The sequence below is a fragment of the Canis lupus genome, chromosome 35, assembly GCF_011100685.1.
Source record: "Canis lupus familiaris isolate Mischka breed German Shepherd chromosome 35, alternate assembly UU_Cfam_GSD_1.0, whole genome shotgun sequence".
NCBI classification, from domain to species: domain Eukaryota; kingdom Metazoa; phylum Chordata; class Mammalia; order Carnivora; family Canidae; genus Canis; species Canis lupus.
Genome location: NC_049256.1, coordinates 13,489,767 through 13,506,406, shown reverse-complemented (window position 1 = coordinate 13,506,406; position 16,640 = coordinate 13,489,767). Strand labels below are relative to the sequence as shown.

Below are 16,640 nucleotides of genomic sequence, written 5' to 3'. Positions count from 1 at the left end.
GCCTTTAATGACACAAGGGGGTTTTTCAATAACTGAAACATTTACTGACCAACTTGAAAAATACATTTAACTAAAATACCTAAAATATCCTTAACTTTAGGATAAGCAGGCAGGAGAGGGGCACGCAGCCAACATTGTTGTCCTTCTGGGCTTTTTTCTAGAGTTCAAAGGTAATTAAACAATAGCACTGTCCAACACTCAAAAAAGGAATGAGGCTGAAACTTTTCAAGTCTCTTTGTTATGTAACAACAGGGTGCTCAGGACGCCATGGAAATGCAAATATTTTAAACTGAAGTAAGTATTAGTAATATGGCTGACCCATCTGTGATGAATACTTCAAAGTAGCCATTTCTCAATTTCCTTTTTTGGGATTGACTGCTGCTTTTTATTTATTTTATTTTATTTTTATTTTTTTATTATCATCTATAATGTCTCTGCAGTACAAATCCACATGCCCTCCAGTGTAGTTCCATGGAACTAGATATTTTCAAATTTTGGTGAGCCTAAAAATTATTAGGAGCATGATAAAAATGAGCATTTTTACTCCACTACGCCAGAACTTTTAATCTACTAAGTGTGGGGAAGGCATTTTAAACATGGCTTCAGTGATGCTGCTGTCAATGGGCCCAGACCCCCGCTGAAGACTTGCTTTAGTGGTCTGAACAAGCCCTGTCAGTTCCCTCTATGTCTTCTTGTTTTATAATGTCCTCCTCATCCTAACTCCAATTAAAATCCTATCAGCAATCAATTCTCAGCTCAAACCATGCTTCTGAGACAGCCTTGATCTGACTACTCCTATCAGGGATATCAGAGCTTCTGTAGCAGATACAGATGCATCTTCAAACTCAGACTCAGCCACCCACCAGCAGAAGCTTACTGAGCCTGCATTCCCCAAAATGTACTTCTTAATCTATGGGTCAGTATTGTACTGTATGAATATTTTATATACCCTAAAATATACACAAAAGATGTAGTTAACAGATAAATTAAAGATGATAAGTAGACAAGTAATTTTTTGTTTATTTGATTAAAAGTTTGGCATATCATACATTAGGGATGTATTAGGATACAACATAGACTTTTTGATGAAGCAAAAATAACAATGTGCTTCAGTATTTAAAAACATTTTAAGTGAAAAAAATCTTAATTAATCATTTTAGTATATAGTGATTCAGAGGGTTAGTTTTAACTTCAGTTTTTTCCAACACTGATTTTAATAGCTGTTGTAGGTGAAAACCTAGAAAACTGTATAGGTTTTAGGAGAAGGATGTTATTGAGGGTACTTACTAAATTATGGTGTCAATTCTGCAATCTCTCATACACCGATTTTCATAATGGATTTTGTTGAATTCAGTAAAATAATATCTTCCCCAATACTAATAATTTCTCACAAGCTACAGTGCATTTTTTAAAAAATATATTTTTAAATAGGTGATTATTCATAAGGTACAATATTCAGATGTGAAAAAGTGAAAAGTCTCCCCTCCACTTCTGTTTCTAGTCACTGGTTCAACTCCCACAGAGGGAAAAAATTCTATTCCTATATGAGCATATGAAGCATACATATATATTTTTTTGACCCAGTTTACACTCACTACTATACAGAATGAGGAAGGACATGGTTTCCTATACCATATTCTCCACATTCCTCAGCCTAATTTGATCAGAATTCCAATAGTAACCACTTGATACTGTAACTATGCAAATTTGGTTCATGGGCCATGGAGTCCTCAAAATTACTCCTATTTTCTTACACAACTTTTTTTTTTAAAGTCAGTAACTGCTAAGAGATGCACTTAATTTTGTGTTGGCCTCAGTATTTAGCAAAAATCTCCTTTTAGGAGTTGGCCTTGTCCTTCGGGAGGATGCATAGCTGACTGTCTCTTTCAGTATCATTTTTTTTTGGCAACTCCAAAATTGTACTAGATCAAGGATAATGATTGTATTATCAGATAAACATCATGATATTCATCATATCATCAAACCTATTCAGATTGACAGTTGTCAGTATTAACAATGCGATGGTAATGCTAATTTATCAAATAAACCTTACATTTGTATTTTTTTGTTTACATTGGAGTCTGAGTTACTTTAGACCCCCTTCCTATCTGAAGTGAAACAGTGATTGGCACTTTCCCTCTGGGCTCTACCATCCCCTAGGGCCTCGTGTCATCTACAACCAGCCAGCAAAAAGAAAAGGAGCATGGAGACTAAACCATAAGAGGCTCTTAACCACAGGAAACAAACTGAGGGCTGCTGGGTGGGGTAATTGGGTGATGGGTATTACTTGATGTAATGAGCACTGGGTGTTGTATGCAACTGATGAATCACTAAATTCTACCCTTGAAACTAATAACACAGTGTATGTTGAATAAATTGAATTCAAATAAAAATAATAAAATAAAACAAAATTAAAAAAAAAAAAGAGCGTAGAGAAGGTACACCCGCCTCTAAAATACCTTGGCTTGGAAGTGACACACTAATTCTGTTGTCATTCCATTGGCAAGAACTGATTATAGGCACTACCAAAGGTATAAGAGGGTGTGGGAAGTATAATTCCTGGCTGGATAGGAATTTCTCAAAAGAACTCCACACTATGAAAAGGAGGGGCACACGATTTGATAGGCATATAAGTGTCTGCTGCAAATAATTCAGACATATTGTTAATATCTGAATATTTAATTTAATTTAATTTAATTTAATTTTTTTGAATATTTAATTTTAAAGAAAGGTAAATAAATATTTGGGATATAAATTGAAGTGAAAAAATCTCACTAAAATGTGAGTTCCATAAAGGCAAGTTTCAGTTTGTTTTATTGACTGCTGGAGTCATACCTGGCTAGTACTTGGCAGTCTACCGGTGCTCAATAAATATTTGTTGAATGACCAACAGAATGAATGTGCTTTGTGTGTTGAAATTCTATTAATCCACCAAGACATTAATGTATTGTATAACAAAAGTAAAGTGCTGCAAATAGATTGATCATGAACACAATTTTACGTACAGAAATAGACGTTGAAGACTTTCTGATAGTTGAATAATAGGGAAATAGACAGATAGTACGAATATTAGAGTGGATAATATCTAGGAGAATACCTTAAATGTACAAAAACATTTTAAATAACCTTACATGACAGAATAATAAATTAAATTATTTCTTTTTTTAATTCAATTATTTCTAATTCCAGTAGTCCTAGGATTGGTACGCCAACATTCACAATTGTATACAAAGAACTATATTAGATTTTTTGCTATTTTATGCCATGTAGATCATTACTTTTTGAGAAAAAGTCCAATTTGGGAATTCTTCAATCTTTTGAGAGTAACTTAAAAATGGAACGCTAACTTTCCTAGTTCAAATTTCATGTAAAGAACAAACTCCAAAGATATATAAACCACATCTATGATAACTCACTTTTGATCTGGGCAACATAAAGACTATAAAGAGTAAGGGGGAAGGAGAAAACACAAGAAAGAAAAGAGATAAAATATTCTATTCTCAATGATCCCATTTCAAAATGTCAGTTGTAATAAGAATAGTTTTTTTTCTCTTTAATAAAGAGAATCCTTCCTCTACCCCATATCATCCAGAAAATTCACTTAGGGTGGATCACAGATTTAATGTGAATGCTAAAACTACAAGGCTTTAAAAAAACAACAATAGCACAGAAAAATACCTTCATAATGTTCAGGATGGCAAAAATTTGTTAAAGGATAAAATCATAATCATAATAAAAAAACAGATTTCATCAAAATTAAAAACTTCTACTTATTAAAATATACCACTAAGAAAGTAAAAAAGCAAAGCATAAACTGGCCGAATATATTCATAATACATATGCACAATTGACCCTTAAATGTGGGTTGCACTGCGTGGGTCCACTCATTGGTGGATTTTTTTTGATAAATACAGTGCTGTAAATGTATTTTCTCTTCCTTATGATTGTTTTAATAATGTTTTCTTTTCTTCAGCTTACTTTGTTATAAAAATACAGTATATAATACATAGGACGTATACAAAATATGTGCTGGTTGATGGTTTATCAATGGTAAGTCTTCTGGTCAACTGTAGGCTATTAGTAATTTAGTTTGGGGGGAGTCAAAAGCTATAGACTGCTTTTTGACTTCATAGGCAGTACTTGCCCCAACCCTTGTATCGATTCAAGGGTCAATAGTAGTTGTGTAGGGTTGATTTTCCTTCCCATTTTTTGGCCAAATATTTCAATATTACCCTGTTTTGCTTTTATAGTTGAAAAAAGATACGTAGATCTCCAACATTGTCTCTCTGTTCAGTCCTAACATTTCAGAAGTACTACTTATTTATTTACTTTTTTTTAAAAAAGATTTTATTTATTTATTCATGAGAGACACAGAGAGAGAGGCAGAGACATAGGCAGAGGGAGGAGCAGGCTGAGGGGAGCCTGATGTGGGACTTGATCCAGGACCTGGGATCACGACCTGAGCCAAAGGCAGACACTCAACCACTGAGCCACCCAGGTGTCCCTCAGAAGTACTATTTCCCACCATTATTCATTCTGTGGTTTTTTATGAGTGTAGGGGTCTAATTGTTTACTGAAATATTCCTTAAAATATTAAAAATGGTATTAGCCATGAACTGATTTTCATGAGCTAGGCTCTCAACCCTTGCCTCTGCCAGCTTAGTCCCAGAGGGTGGTACTGAAAGTTTTTAGGAAAACAGATTTGTTTGGGAAAATGAGGAGAATTCTTTCCCAAGCACCTGTGATTTGCTTATGCTAATTGGGTCATGGCTGATGCTGGCTGTGTGTGAGCCGAATCTATAATCGACTCCCTCATATGTCCTTATGTGAAAGTAGGAGTTATTAATTGATTGGAATTCTCTCATTGTATTTTCACATAATTTTTCCCCTTTCTGTTTCTCATCCCCTCATCTTCTCTGTCTCTGAGTCACAATACATGGCAAAGCAGATGCTTGCTGGGGGCAAAGGCACAAAAAAGGTTTGGAAGACTGCATGCAGGTAAATTGCTGGCACCAAGAATGCTACTTTGTGTACTGAGAATTGCCCTGTTCCTATGGCACACTCTGGAAATGGAAGGTTACATTTTATGGTCATCTACCTACGGATGAAATTGGCAGGCTGGCTATCTCCATAATATTTTTTCTCTTAATCTGCCTTCACCCTCTCCTTCACACAGAATGTTCCTTGTATTAAACACAGGTTTGGAGAGCCTGCGTGTGAGCAATTACAGGTCTAAAATGGAGTGTGTGGGAGGTTAGGAGGGAAGGCTTGGTAGTTAGCTTGTCATCCGTGAGTGAAGCACAGCATGCTGCTTCCTGGATAGAATTTTAGAGGAAAGAAAAAAAAAAAAAGACAAAAAGCAAGTATTTGTTGAGGGTGAGGACTTGAGTGCCATGAAAGTAAGGCTAGAAAGTATATATGAAAAGTGTCTTCTGAAGCACTTCTCAGAGACAGAGTTCTGGAAATTACATGTATCGTACTTGGTTAGGACATACCCTATGAAGATGAATGTGGCTGGCTGGTCCTAGCAGGACTCTGAGGGGCAAATGGGAGGACATCATATTGGTGAATAGAAAAGTTATAATCCATTTGGCAATCATACCTCACATGGGGATCAGGTTGCTTTCCAGTCACCATTTCTACCTCAGTTCTTATGGGGACAATTTGACCTCTAGGTCCTGTTATGAGCTACATCTAAGACCATGGCATGAAGGTCTCAGGGGACAGACCAAAAGAAGGAAGACAACCAGGCATCTGCTCCTAGCAAGACTCCTAGAAACCCCATGGCCAGGCTTTCAGTGAGTGGTTCTCAAGGTAGGTGTCTCTAGCATGGGGCTTAGGTGGGTATCTACAGCCACCTTCCATTGAGTCTGGTCAGAAGCAGGAGTGTGAATGGAAACTGGTTTAAGAGTTAGTCAACCAAAAAATGTAAGCACTGGATTAGGCAGTAAGCATCTAAAGAAGGAAGGGGAAAGGTATCTCAACTGAGATATAACTCAGAGCTAGTTTCTTGAATATGTTGAGAGCAGCTTTTGGACTGAGGTCAATTAAGTTCAGCAAAGTAAACATTGGTCACTTATTCTATACTTCTACTTTTAAGCAGAATAAAAATTCAACAATCACAGAGTATCATAAATTAAAGAGCTCTTCTAAGAATGGTATTGTTTAGCGGCCCTCTAAATCTAGGTAAAAGGTTAATAATGCTCCTCAATAGCACACAAAATCCCTCCTGCTGTTGTTTTCTTTTTGCTTTTGCTTTTTAAATTTCTTCTATTTTATGGGAGATATAGCAAAATTGATAATGTTCTTCCATGTCCTGCACCTGTTTGTATTTGAAAATTGTTTTTGCCTGCCCCTCCCTTTGGCCTTCAGCAGCCTCTTATTTTCAATTAAAGATTTGAATTCCTTAAAGATCCTAGAAGGTTCTACTTTCCAGATCTTTAATTGTCAAAAGTTCTTTCCCTGAATCCTGAGAATCTCTTTGTAATGGAGATTTAAGCATTTTCATTCCTTGAGTTCAATAGAGACATTTACTAAATCTTAATGCTCCTACTCTATACCAAGGATGATACTAGGCACCCAGAAAAATGGTATTTAAGGAAATCAGTGCTCTCTAGGTAGGAAACAGACACCTAAGTAATAATGAAACAAAAGCATCAATGACTAATCAATAATAATAAATAATATACTGAACACTTTATAAGCACACTTCCATTAATGCTCAAAAATCTCTATGAATTTAGAGCTAGGGTTATATCCATTTTGATGAGAACCCTGAGGGCAGCCAGGGTGGCTCAGCAGTTTAGCGCCACCTTCAGCACGGGGCCTGGTCCTGGAGTCCCAGGATGGAGTCCCATGTTGGGCTCCCTGCATAGAGCCTGCTTCTCCCTCTGCCTGTGTCTCTGCCTCTCTCTCTGTCTCTGTCTCTGTCTCTCTCTCTCTCTCTCTCTGTGTCTTTCATGAATAAATAAATAAAATCTTAAAAAAAAAAAGAAATGATGAGAACCCTGATGCTTAAAGACACGAAGCCATTTATGTGAGCTCTTGCAGCTAGTAAGTAGTGGAAGTTGAATAATATAATAGGATAAAGGCTATAAAGTAAGCATGAACAGAACGCTGTGGTAAAAGGCTAGAAAAGTCAGGCAAAGCTTCACAGAGAAGGCAACATTGGGTTGGGTTTTGCATGAAACACAGGGGAGGAAATAGCATGAGCACATTCTGTGCTGGTGACCGTAGTCAATGACTTGCAACTGATCAAGTGTTACCAAATGTCCTTGTCTCTTGGGGCCATGTCAAGAAGTCCCAGAGGCTTAGAGTTTAGGTGTAGAGTATATTTAACTCAGAGCTATAGATCAAAGAGTCAGCTATTCTTACAGATTTCATAGGGTGGGCAAGAGAAGATGTTTGAAAGAGAGGGTTTAAATGAATTCCTCTCCATTTCCAAATACAACTTGAAAAGATTCTTAGCTACTAACTGTGGCATTCATCAGTTGTCAAGAGCAGCATTTCCCTTCGTTGGACAAGACTGAGAAGATGCTATATAATGAAATGAGTAGATCACCTGGTTCTAATGCCAAGAGTAATTTAAAAAGATAAAAGAGGGGAAATTTGTGAGCAGGAGCCATACAATTAATTGCCTAGTGACTTTAGTCAATTGGTTACCTTTTAATATACTTTCCCTTTTGAAGGAAATTTAATTCTCTGAGGATTTTGACGATCTTGGAGAAAAGAAACCTAGTATAGCAGAGAGGGCATAGGTGTGTGTGGTAACAGGAGTTGGGTTCCGGTCTCCACCTTCTCGCTATAAGCTGTGTGATCTGATAAGCTGTGTGATCTGGGCATGTGGTGGAACCACCTTGAACTTCACCATATCTAGAAGTGTTGATTTCATTATGAATGTTTCCTTCACTACCTGTAGGGTTGTTGGAGTCAGAAATACTTGAATTCAAATCCTGACTTTACTGCTTTCTAAATGTGTAGTCTTTTCTGATCTGTGAAATAAGCATCATAATTCCTCTCTCCCAAAGTTTCTTTGAGGATTAATGGATCCAAAGCATATGCAAAGGGTAGCACCCATACATAGCCCAGTCCTTTTTATAAAAAGTCCATTTGCACCTTTCCAATGCTGTGGATTTATTTAAGGGAAGGACCTAGATAGAGAAAGATACCCAGGCAAGAATAGCTGCAAGATGTGTTACTTTACTGTAAAACAGGAGGTCACTAGTTCTGAGTCCTGGTTGCACAGTTGAATCACCAGGGACAATTAAAATGATCCCCAAAGTATAGAGCTCACCACCAAAGATTCTGATTTAATTGGTCTGCTGTGGGACTCCAGTCTTGAGTCCATAAAAGCTCACCAGGTGTTTCTAATATGCACTGGATCCAGTCATTGCTTCTCAAAAGAACATAAATTACTGGAAAATCTTGTCCAAATGCAGGTTCTGCTTTTCTAGGTCTGGGGTGCCTGAGATTCTGCATCTCTAACAAGCCCCGAGAAGGAGCCCGTGCTGCTAGTTCCCGGCCACCCTCTGAATAGCATGTGATTAACAATCCTTAAGAGTGGTTCTTACCTATTCATCAGAATAGCCTATTAGCTCTTTGAAAATGTAGCTCTGGGACCTGGGTCTGTCCCTCACAAATTCTGTTTCACTTGGTTTCAGGAGGGGCCAAGAGAATCACCGTCTATAATGTCCCTTCCAACATGAAAATCCTGATGTTAGTTTTGTGATCTTATAATAGGACTTCTCTCCCAATGCAATTGTTCAGTAAAAATATTACAGACCGAAGTTGAGTGTGTGAGTCATCATTGTCAGAAACCCAGAAGGTGGGTGATGTCGGGACATGGCTGCTCTCTATGCCAGGTGTATTTTTAACAGCAAGAATCCTCCCTTTGAGTTCATGGAGACCCTCACAGAATTCCCTCTCGGTAAGCACGTTTTACTGGTGATGGAGCACTCACAGATTAATTGGAAGAGTATCCTTCACTGATGGATGATGAACAGGGTGACCCTAGATTTTTTTTCTACTCTCTGCAATACATCATGCTTTCCAAAGCAGACTCCCCAAGAGACATGGACTCATCTTCCTTACCTGGGGACCAAACCAAGGAAAGATGAAGGTCCACAGAGCAACCTGCTTTATTCCACAGAGCTCATGACTGACTTTAGAAAATCTCTGGAACTTTCAGAAGAATTTGTTCCATGATAGATTGGATGGCTTTTGTCATTCTTTTGCAACCTCTGGGGTTTCTCTGGCTTTTACTAGCTAAAAGCATGTTCTTAGGGGCAGGCCTTTTGCTACTTTCCAAAAAGAATTGAAAAATAACTGTGATGGGGTAAAAAATGCTATAATTCTGGTATCATGGCCTTAGACAACCATTTTGCATGTGCTTATTAGAGAAGGAGTTGGTTTCTAAGAAGTTTCTGAATCTGAGTATAAAACTGATCCAGGATGGTAATGCGGAAAATAAAACTCAGATTTTCTTCCTTCCCCTTTTAAAAGAATTTACACCTGCAAGAACACCTGATCAGTCTGCAGAAATAACCAACATAACTTTGAGAATGAACAACTCAAAAGGGCAGTGATCGCCCACCAGTTTAGTGGGTCAAATCCCAGGTCACTCAAGTTTCAGGTGCTCAGCTCCATACTATGCTCCCAGTTGGACTTTCTTTTAGAAGAAGATGTCAGAGCAGGGGTACCTAACCTACCATGCCCCTGTCCAGGGCTGAGCTGGCCAGGTAGAGAGAGAGCTGCCATGAGCTGTGATTCAGCAGTAGCACAAAAACCCTAATTGCCTCAAATGCCTTTCCCAAGAGCCTCCTCCCACTCTGCCCCCTTTCCACTGGTGCTCAGAATCTCCACTCAAGCACATCCATCTGGTTCTGAAAGGGAGGAGTGCAGACTGTGGTTCTCAGGCCTCTGCCCACTCAGCGGAGCCTTTTATCAGGTTCAGGGGCTGGTTGTCTAGGAAAGACTGGGGAGTCTGTGCCAAGTGGAAGGAAGACACCAGGGAGGACCTGGGGCAGTGTAGTGACAAGCCCCACGTCACAGTGGCAGCAGAGGTCCAGAAAGGAGACTGGGGTACACTGGCCCTCGGTGGTGTGGCTCTGGGGAAGGCGTAGGGAAGAAAGGGGGGTTTCACTTCTCATGTGAAAAGGAGGACTATGTGGGGAGGGAGTACCAAGACAAACTTTCACTATTTTTCAATTTTGACCTGGGTTTTGATGTGACCAGAAAATAATCACTGTTTTACAATTCATGTCAAATTAAATTTTCTTTCTTTTTTTTTTTTTTCTCTAAAAAATAGGAGGTTAAACTCCTATCGGGCTACCTTCTTGTTTGGCAATGGCTTCCTTATGAAATTTCAAACAGAGGAGGGGATAGCCTTTTGCCAGCGATGTTTATTTTACTGATTTGCTGATGTGTAGCATTTCTTAGGGGGCAGACGGTTTTCAGCGCCTTAAAATCTTACTTCCTGAAGGCCTTTATTAACTTAGGAACTGGCCACTATGATGACTTCTGTTAATGGGAGAGGTGAGCTTGCCTAGGTTCACTGTGGCAGACCCACGATTTGAACCTCCGTGGTCAGGGGCCTGGGTCTGCAACTCCTGTGTCATCCTGCCTCTTATGTGAAGGAAAATGTTCCTGTTCTGGGAGGAAGGAATGAAATGGGGTTGGGTGGACTGGTCCTTAAATGTGAGCTCCTAGACTGATGTGCTGCTAGGTTATCATCATTGGAGCTCTTGCTTAAAATGCAAACTCCTAGGCTGTACACCTGGATGTCTGACTCAGGAAGGCTGGGGTTTTCAAAAAAAATCAACCTAGTTGATGTTTAGGGACCCCTCAACCTTACAATGAGTCCCAGATTCTTGGATTGGAACGTCGGTCCGATTACCTTAAAATGAACGTGCTCCCAGGAGCACTGGTGGCTTACGCTACCACCTCCCCTGCATTTTCGAGTCATTCCAGTTCTGCTGTCTACACCGCAGTCACGGATGGCGACGATTCTGACCACTCCACCCCCAAACTCCATCTGCTGACAACCACCAGGCTGCTTTGAGTCCTCTGAGCCTCCCACACCCTGCCTGCTTTCCTTCCGTGGAAGCCCGGAGCCCACAGGCTTCTTAAAGCCTTAAATGGTCTCTCCTGCAAGGCAAAGTTAACGAACTCGACTCCCCTTCTCCTCTGTGCCAATGATTACACAGCTCAGAGAGATGACCCCACCACTGAACATTACTGCTGCGCCCAGATCGAATGAATCAGATGCAGTCACATTTAAACATGGGACTGGAGCCCGGACTGAGCCTCAGCCCCTCCTTTCCTCCATCTACTTCTAGCATCTTCGTACTTGCAGATCTAGAAGGGGCTGGAGGTTGCGGGCCAGCCTCTCACTCTTTCACATCAGTAAGGTATTCATGTCTCTTGAGGTGGCTGAGAGGAGCATTTGCTGACTGCACACAACCAGAGGCCCGAGGAAAATTAGCTGTTGTATCACTTTTGCTAATTTGAGCTCTGCTGATGAGCGCACTGACCCAAGCACATCAACCAGATATTTTCCCAGACCCTCCTGACTTTAAGAAGAAGCCTGGATCATACCCAGGAAAATGGAAGCAGAGGAGAAGGAGGCTTGCAAGCCTTCGAGGTTGCCATGGGAAATTGGCTTGCTAGGGAGAGAAAGCCAGTGCAGAGGAGACCTCTGGGAAAGCCAAGGGAGATCTCATCATGGCCTTGTGTAAAGTACCTGTCACCACCTAACAAAGATACCAGCATCCCCCAAACAGCACCCCTTCTCAGCTCTGGCTTCTGACTCCCAAGAATTTGACGACTTTGCTCTTTAAGATCACAGACATTGCCTTTCTCCTCAGAGCATCACTGGCCTATCATCAGGGTGCCTTGACCGAATACTCTAAATATTCCATGGAAAAGAGAAAATCCACTTTTTAAAAAATCTCCTGCCTGTCAGGAGATCCCATGAAACACTCCGGCTTCTTTCTAATGCTCTGACAAAACATTCCCAAGGCACCATGGAACAAGAAGAGCAAGCAATCTGGAGCCTGACTGACCATCTTGAAAAATGTAATAAAAATGCACGTAGCAGCCACACTTCACAACAGCCATGCTCCTTCCTTTTCCCCGAGTGCACTGTCAATTCCTTGAGCAGTAACTGAATTGATTTAAAACAGATACGGCAGCTCTAGAAGCACACAGCTGATCTCAGGAGCCCCTAATCCAGCTGGATTTCAATCAGATAGGTCAGAGTGCCCTAGATCTCCTCAAGTGTAGTGGCTGCAAACTTAACCTTTTCAGGGGGAAGGGTTAGGAGCATTCTGGATACCTTCCCAGATACCTATGTATTGGGTGCAAGGAGGTGGAAATTATTTTCTAACATAGCTGTTCAAAGGGGGCATTTGAGCCAAAAGTTGAGTAGAATGCTCTTTTTTTTTTTTTAATCACATCCAAGAAGTTTGCATTGATCCATTCTATTACACGCCTGCTGCAATTTCAGCAACAGTTTGGTAGAGATTTGTTATTGATTTAATAATCCCAATTACTGATCTGCAGTGGAGCTGAAGCTACTGCAGTAGACACTGCACTGTCAATATAAAACCAACATGCAAAAGAGAGGAGTTTTCTCTCCTGCTCCCATTTTATTACCTTGAGCTCCTTGACTGTAGAAGAATCTCTGAGCTGACTCAACATCCAAGAGTCTATGGGCAGACTCGACATCCAGAAAATAATCCATTTTGGGATAATCCATCCTTGTTGTCCCAAAAGCAGAGTTTCAAGACAAAATAGTTACTTGTATGCCTATGAAAAAGGAAAACAAATCTGTAATATGTTAGACTGTCAAATAGATGTTTAAAACCATATATATATAAGCATGTGTATATACAGTGTATTATATTTGTTATATATTATAAGGACATATACTTATATATATATATATATATACACATATATATATTTAAAATTTTGGAATAAGAAATATCCCATGAGAATACTCCATCATTTGACATTTCCAATGCTAAAGCCACCCTCAACATCGCTTTCCTGCTGTATGAGAAAATGCAACATTTAATCAACATCATTCAAAGAAATATATTCTACTCAGAGGATTTAAGCTAAAGAGAAATAACATACCAGTCTTTCCTTGTTGTATATTAACCGGAAATTAGGCTGTTAAATTCATATGCTATCCGTTTTCAAAAGGTCTGTCTGATGAATGGCATCGTTAAGTGTCAGCGGTTCTGCACTGATCCTCAGTTGGTCCCGGGAGTTCCGATTCCCCTAGAACAGTGAGAACCGCCTGGGAATCCGAGCCTCCACTTATAGGTGTCCTTGTGTTTATGACACATGCTGACATGTTTGTTGTAAAAATGCCTTGGATTCCTTCCTTTTTGGTGATTCCCTCCAGCACATTTTATAAAGTGCTACAGGATCATCACCTGCTTGCCCCTGACCCAGGCTGCTTTTGAGAAAGAATTCTGCTCTGTAGAGCAATGATCATAATATTATCATGCACTAGCCTGTCAGGAAGCTGATGCACTTCATTAAAAAGCGTTCAGCCTGTTGGGTTCTTTTTAGCATATGTAGCCTTTCCCCGATACTTGCAGAAATACTCTATTTCTGCAGGATGTTTTTGGAAAGAATTTAAAAGACAAAGTCATTAAAATCAAGCTCAGAAGGCTAATCCAATTCGTTTCTCTTTCTAACAGTGCATATTTTAATTTAAGAAGCCAAATCTGATCAGAGAAAACTTTAAAAAATACCCAAAGGTACCCCAACAGCAAATCATACTTACTGTAAAAAAAAAAAAAAAATCAAGGACTAACTGCCGACAGTCAAAGCAAGAACAATTTCAGCCAGAGCGTCTTTGATCTCACTAAATTCCCGATGAAAGTAAACAATTTTGATTGTTTGATTAGAACAGCGATGAATAATGTATACAGTCCACTGGACCTCCTTTATCACATAAAATGGCCAGAGCATGTTACCTTAGCAACAGAAGGTGACGCCAGCCTCAGCCTCTTTGTATCCTCCACTGTGAGGGAAGAAAATGACCAGTTTCCCATATAAAACTTGGGCACAAAATCATCACCTTCAAAATCGACATGTAACCATCTTGTTGTCCAGTCCCCCTCACCCCTTCCATCTCTTACGCACAGAAGTGCCATAGTTGTTTAAAAATGGATTTGGGCTTCAATAATTTATGTTTATAACCCCAAGTCACAGTTTGATTTGCAATTGCAACAGAATTACATGATTAAATAGTTAATAGGATAGAAAAGTTGTCTCGGAATTGTTGGGGGCACCCAGTTCTTACCCTAATGCTGGTTACGGGTTGTAGAGAAAGGCCGTTCTAGCTAGCATATGTTAAACATTCCCCTGTTATAATTAATACATACATAGATCAGTCACCAGCATCTAGGCTGAAAATAACTCTTTCCTTCTGCGAATCAGTCACTGGAAGAAGCTTAAAAAGCTGCCTGAAATTCCCAGCCTTAAAAAAAATGCATTATAACATAGATCTTTTAGGAGACCCCCCCCCCCTAAAAAGAAAGGTAGCTAAAAAAGATACAGGAAAGGAAGAGTCTTGAAGTTAGCAGATACTCACCAGCACTTGTTGACCTCTTGCAGCAGGACACCGCAGAGCATAAAATGAAGCTGTGCAATGCTGCTGAGCACGCGAGCCCAAATGAACAGCTTCTAATTTTCCCTTCAATCTCAATTCAAGAGCACTGAGTAGAGGAAAGTGATGGATTTGCCCATTTTATATTGTGATGAAATGCAACCCCTAAGAAGAGATGTGAGTGGAGCTGCTCTTTAGAACACATTAGACTGCTAATTTAAGAAAATTGAAAGGTTTTGTTTTACTGTCTTTTATGTGTTCTCTCTGCTACCCCCTCAATTTAATTTGCATTTAAAATTATGCTCATGTCTCCTCAGTTCTCCAAGGTGTGGAGTACTTTCTAATCACGATGGCTGTTTGGGTAGGGGTTGGTGCAACGCCACTTTTATTCTGAGCTGCAAAACAAGGTGGGTAATTATAATTGTGAGCTGTTTTCTGGAGTGAAATATAAAGTGAACATCTGATTTCACCCCCTCCCTCTTTTCCCTGGCCTTTCTTCCTCTTCCTGCCTCTGATTGCTTGGTCAAAGCTCTAGCCTAAATCACGCCAATATGTCTAAATGCATTCTTTTCTGTCTGAATGTAACAAAATAAGCCCAAGAGCAAAAAAGGACTTTGGTTGGATATCCTCCCTATCAAGACTCAGGAAAGACTTTTAGACACAATACCCGAAGATGTGCTCATGAAAGGCATAATCATAGTCAAATTCGAGTGCTATAGTGGGTTTTCAACCCTTGGTTGACCAAGAAAAATTAGTAATGAATATGGCATGGTGTATGGTGTGTTGGATTGTTAAGAAAAAAGGAGCTACATTTGAGAAGTCTTAGATGGAAGACCACCACACTCCCCTCTCCCATAGATACAGTTCTTCTGGCTGCTTTTGAGACAAACCTGAAAATCTCCTACTGTTTGTCTTGTGGGCTCTCCCACCCAATCAGAACAAATCAGATACTAAGCTGATGCTGCTGAGTTGAGCCTGATGAAACAAGAAGCTAAAACTACCAAGCATATGGTCTTGTAGGGAAGTCCACTTTAGAGCAGAATACTCAAAGCTGTGCTCAGGCCCAAGGACTTACTTTTTCTAAGGTTACATTTCTATTCAGCCTCCAATGGAGACATGCTGAACATTTGACATTTACAAGAGGAGAAAGCTGTCTTCTGGTTTCTTAGCTTACAGTGAGGTGTGGGCGACAGGTTCTGAACTCTCTATTGTGAATCTACTGAAATTGTAATGACTCATAGGTGAGAGAAAAAAAGAGAGAGAGAGAGAGACAGGGAGAGAGACTGCACAACCTACTGGTGCTGACAAACACCGAATATTTAGGTGAGCACAGATGAATGTGTTATTGAAGACAGAGATGCTAAATTGGAAATTTGAAAAATGGAGTTGATTCCCAGAGGTTAGGGGATGGGTTTGGAAGTCCGTCATTTCTGAACAGTTGACCAAGAAAGGTAAATTCGAAGTGTCTTACAAAATCTACATGTAATAAGAAAGGGCCATGATTTAAGAAAACACAGAGAGGAAAATTTCACCGTAGAGAAAGAAATACATTTGGGAAGGGAATGATTATTCACTTGCAAAACGGGGACTTCATTTTACTAAATAATTAACCACTGTTTTTTTTTAACATAATAAGATCAGCTTCTGAAATAGATTTTCAAAAAATGCCTTTACTTTCTGTGAGCATAGATATAGATTACATATAGGGATAACTGGGTGAGGAATTGTTTTTAAAGGTGAGAAGCATTATAATGTTCGAGAGCCATTGTCACGATCTGATCAGCTCAGCTCTGTTTTATAACTTTAATCCACTCAAAAGCAACATTTATAATGGCTTATTGTTCTGAAGTATAACAGAACCAGACACAGAAGAAGGCAAGGCTAGGGCAAGTATTCAGAATAACACTTATGTAGCACTGAACAATTCAGCCCAAATCATCTTCAAAACGTCAGCTCTAAAAGTTAACTCAGTGTTAACATATCTCAGTGAGCAAGAAATAAAAAAAACTAT

General features: G+C 39.6%; 1 protein-coding gene across 5 annotated transcripts in view; it reads right to left on the bottom strand.

The window, feature by feature from the left end:
- PHACTR1 (phosphatase and actin regulator 1) overlaps positions 1–14,897 on the bottom strand; it is a 555,031-nt gene extending 540,134 nt beyond the window's left edge. The window contains exons 1-4 of one of the 5 annotated variants that reach the window (XM_038584184.1): positions 14,615–14,897; positions 13,995–14,041; positions 13,141–13,287; positions 12,655–12,807 (exon numbers count right to left, since the gene is read on the bottom strand). In XM_038584184.1, coding sequence (XP_038440112.1) covers positions 12,655–12,757 — 103 coding nt within the window. In that variant the 5' untranslated portion in view covers positions 12,758–12,807; positions 13,141–13,287; positions 13,995–14,041; positions 14,615–14,897. The remainder of the gene's footprint in view (positions 1–12,654; positions 12,808–13,140; positions 13,288–13,994; positions 14,042–14,614) is intronic. The other 4 variants (XM_038584180.1, XM_038584185.1, XM_038584181.1 and 1 more) reach the window with 4 other exon arrangements.
- Positions 14,898–16,640: the final 1,743 nt, after the last annotated feature.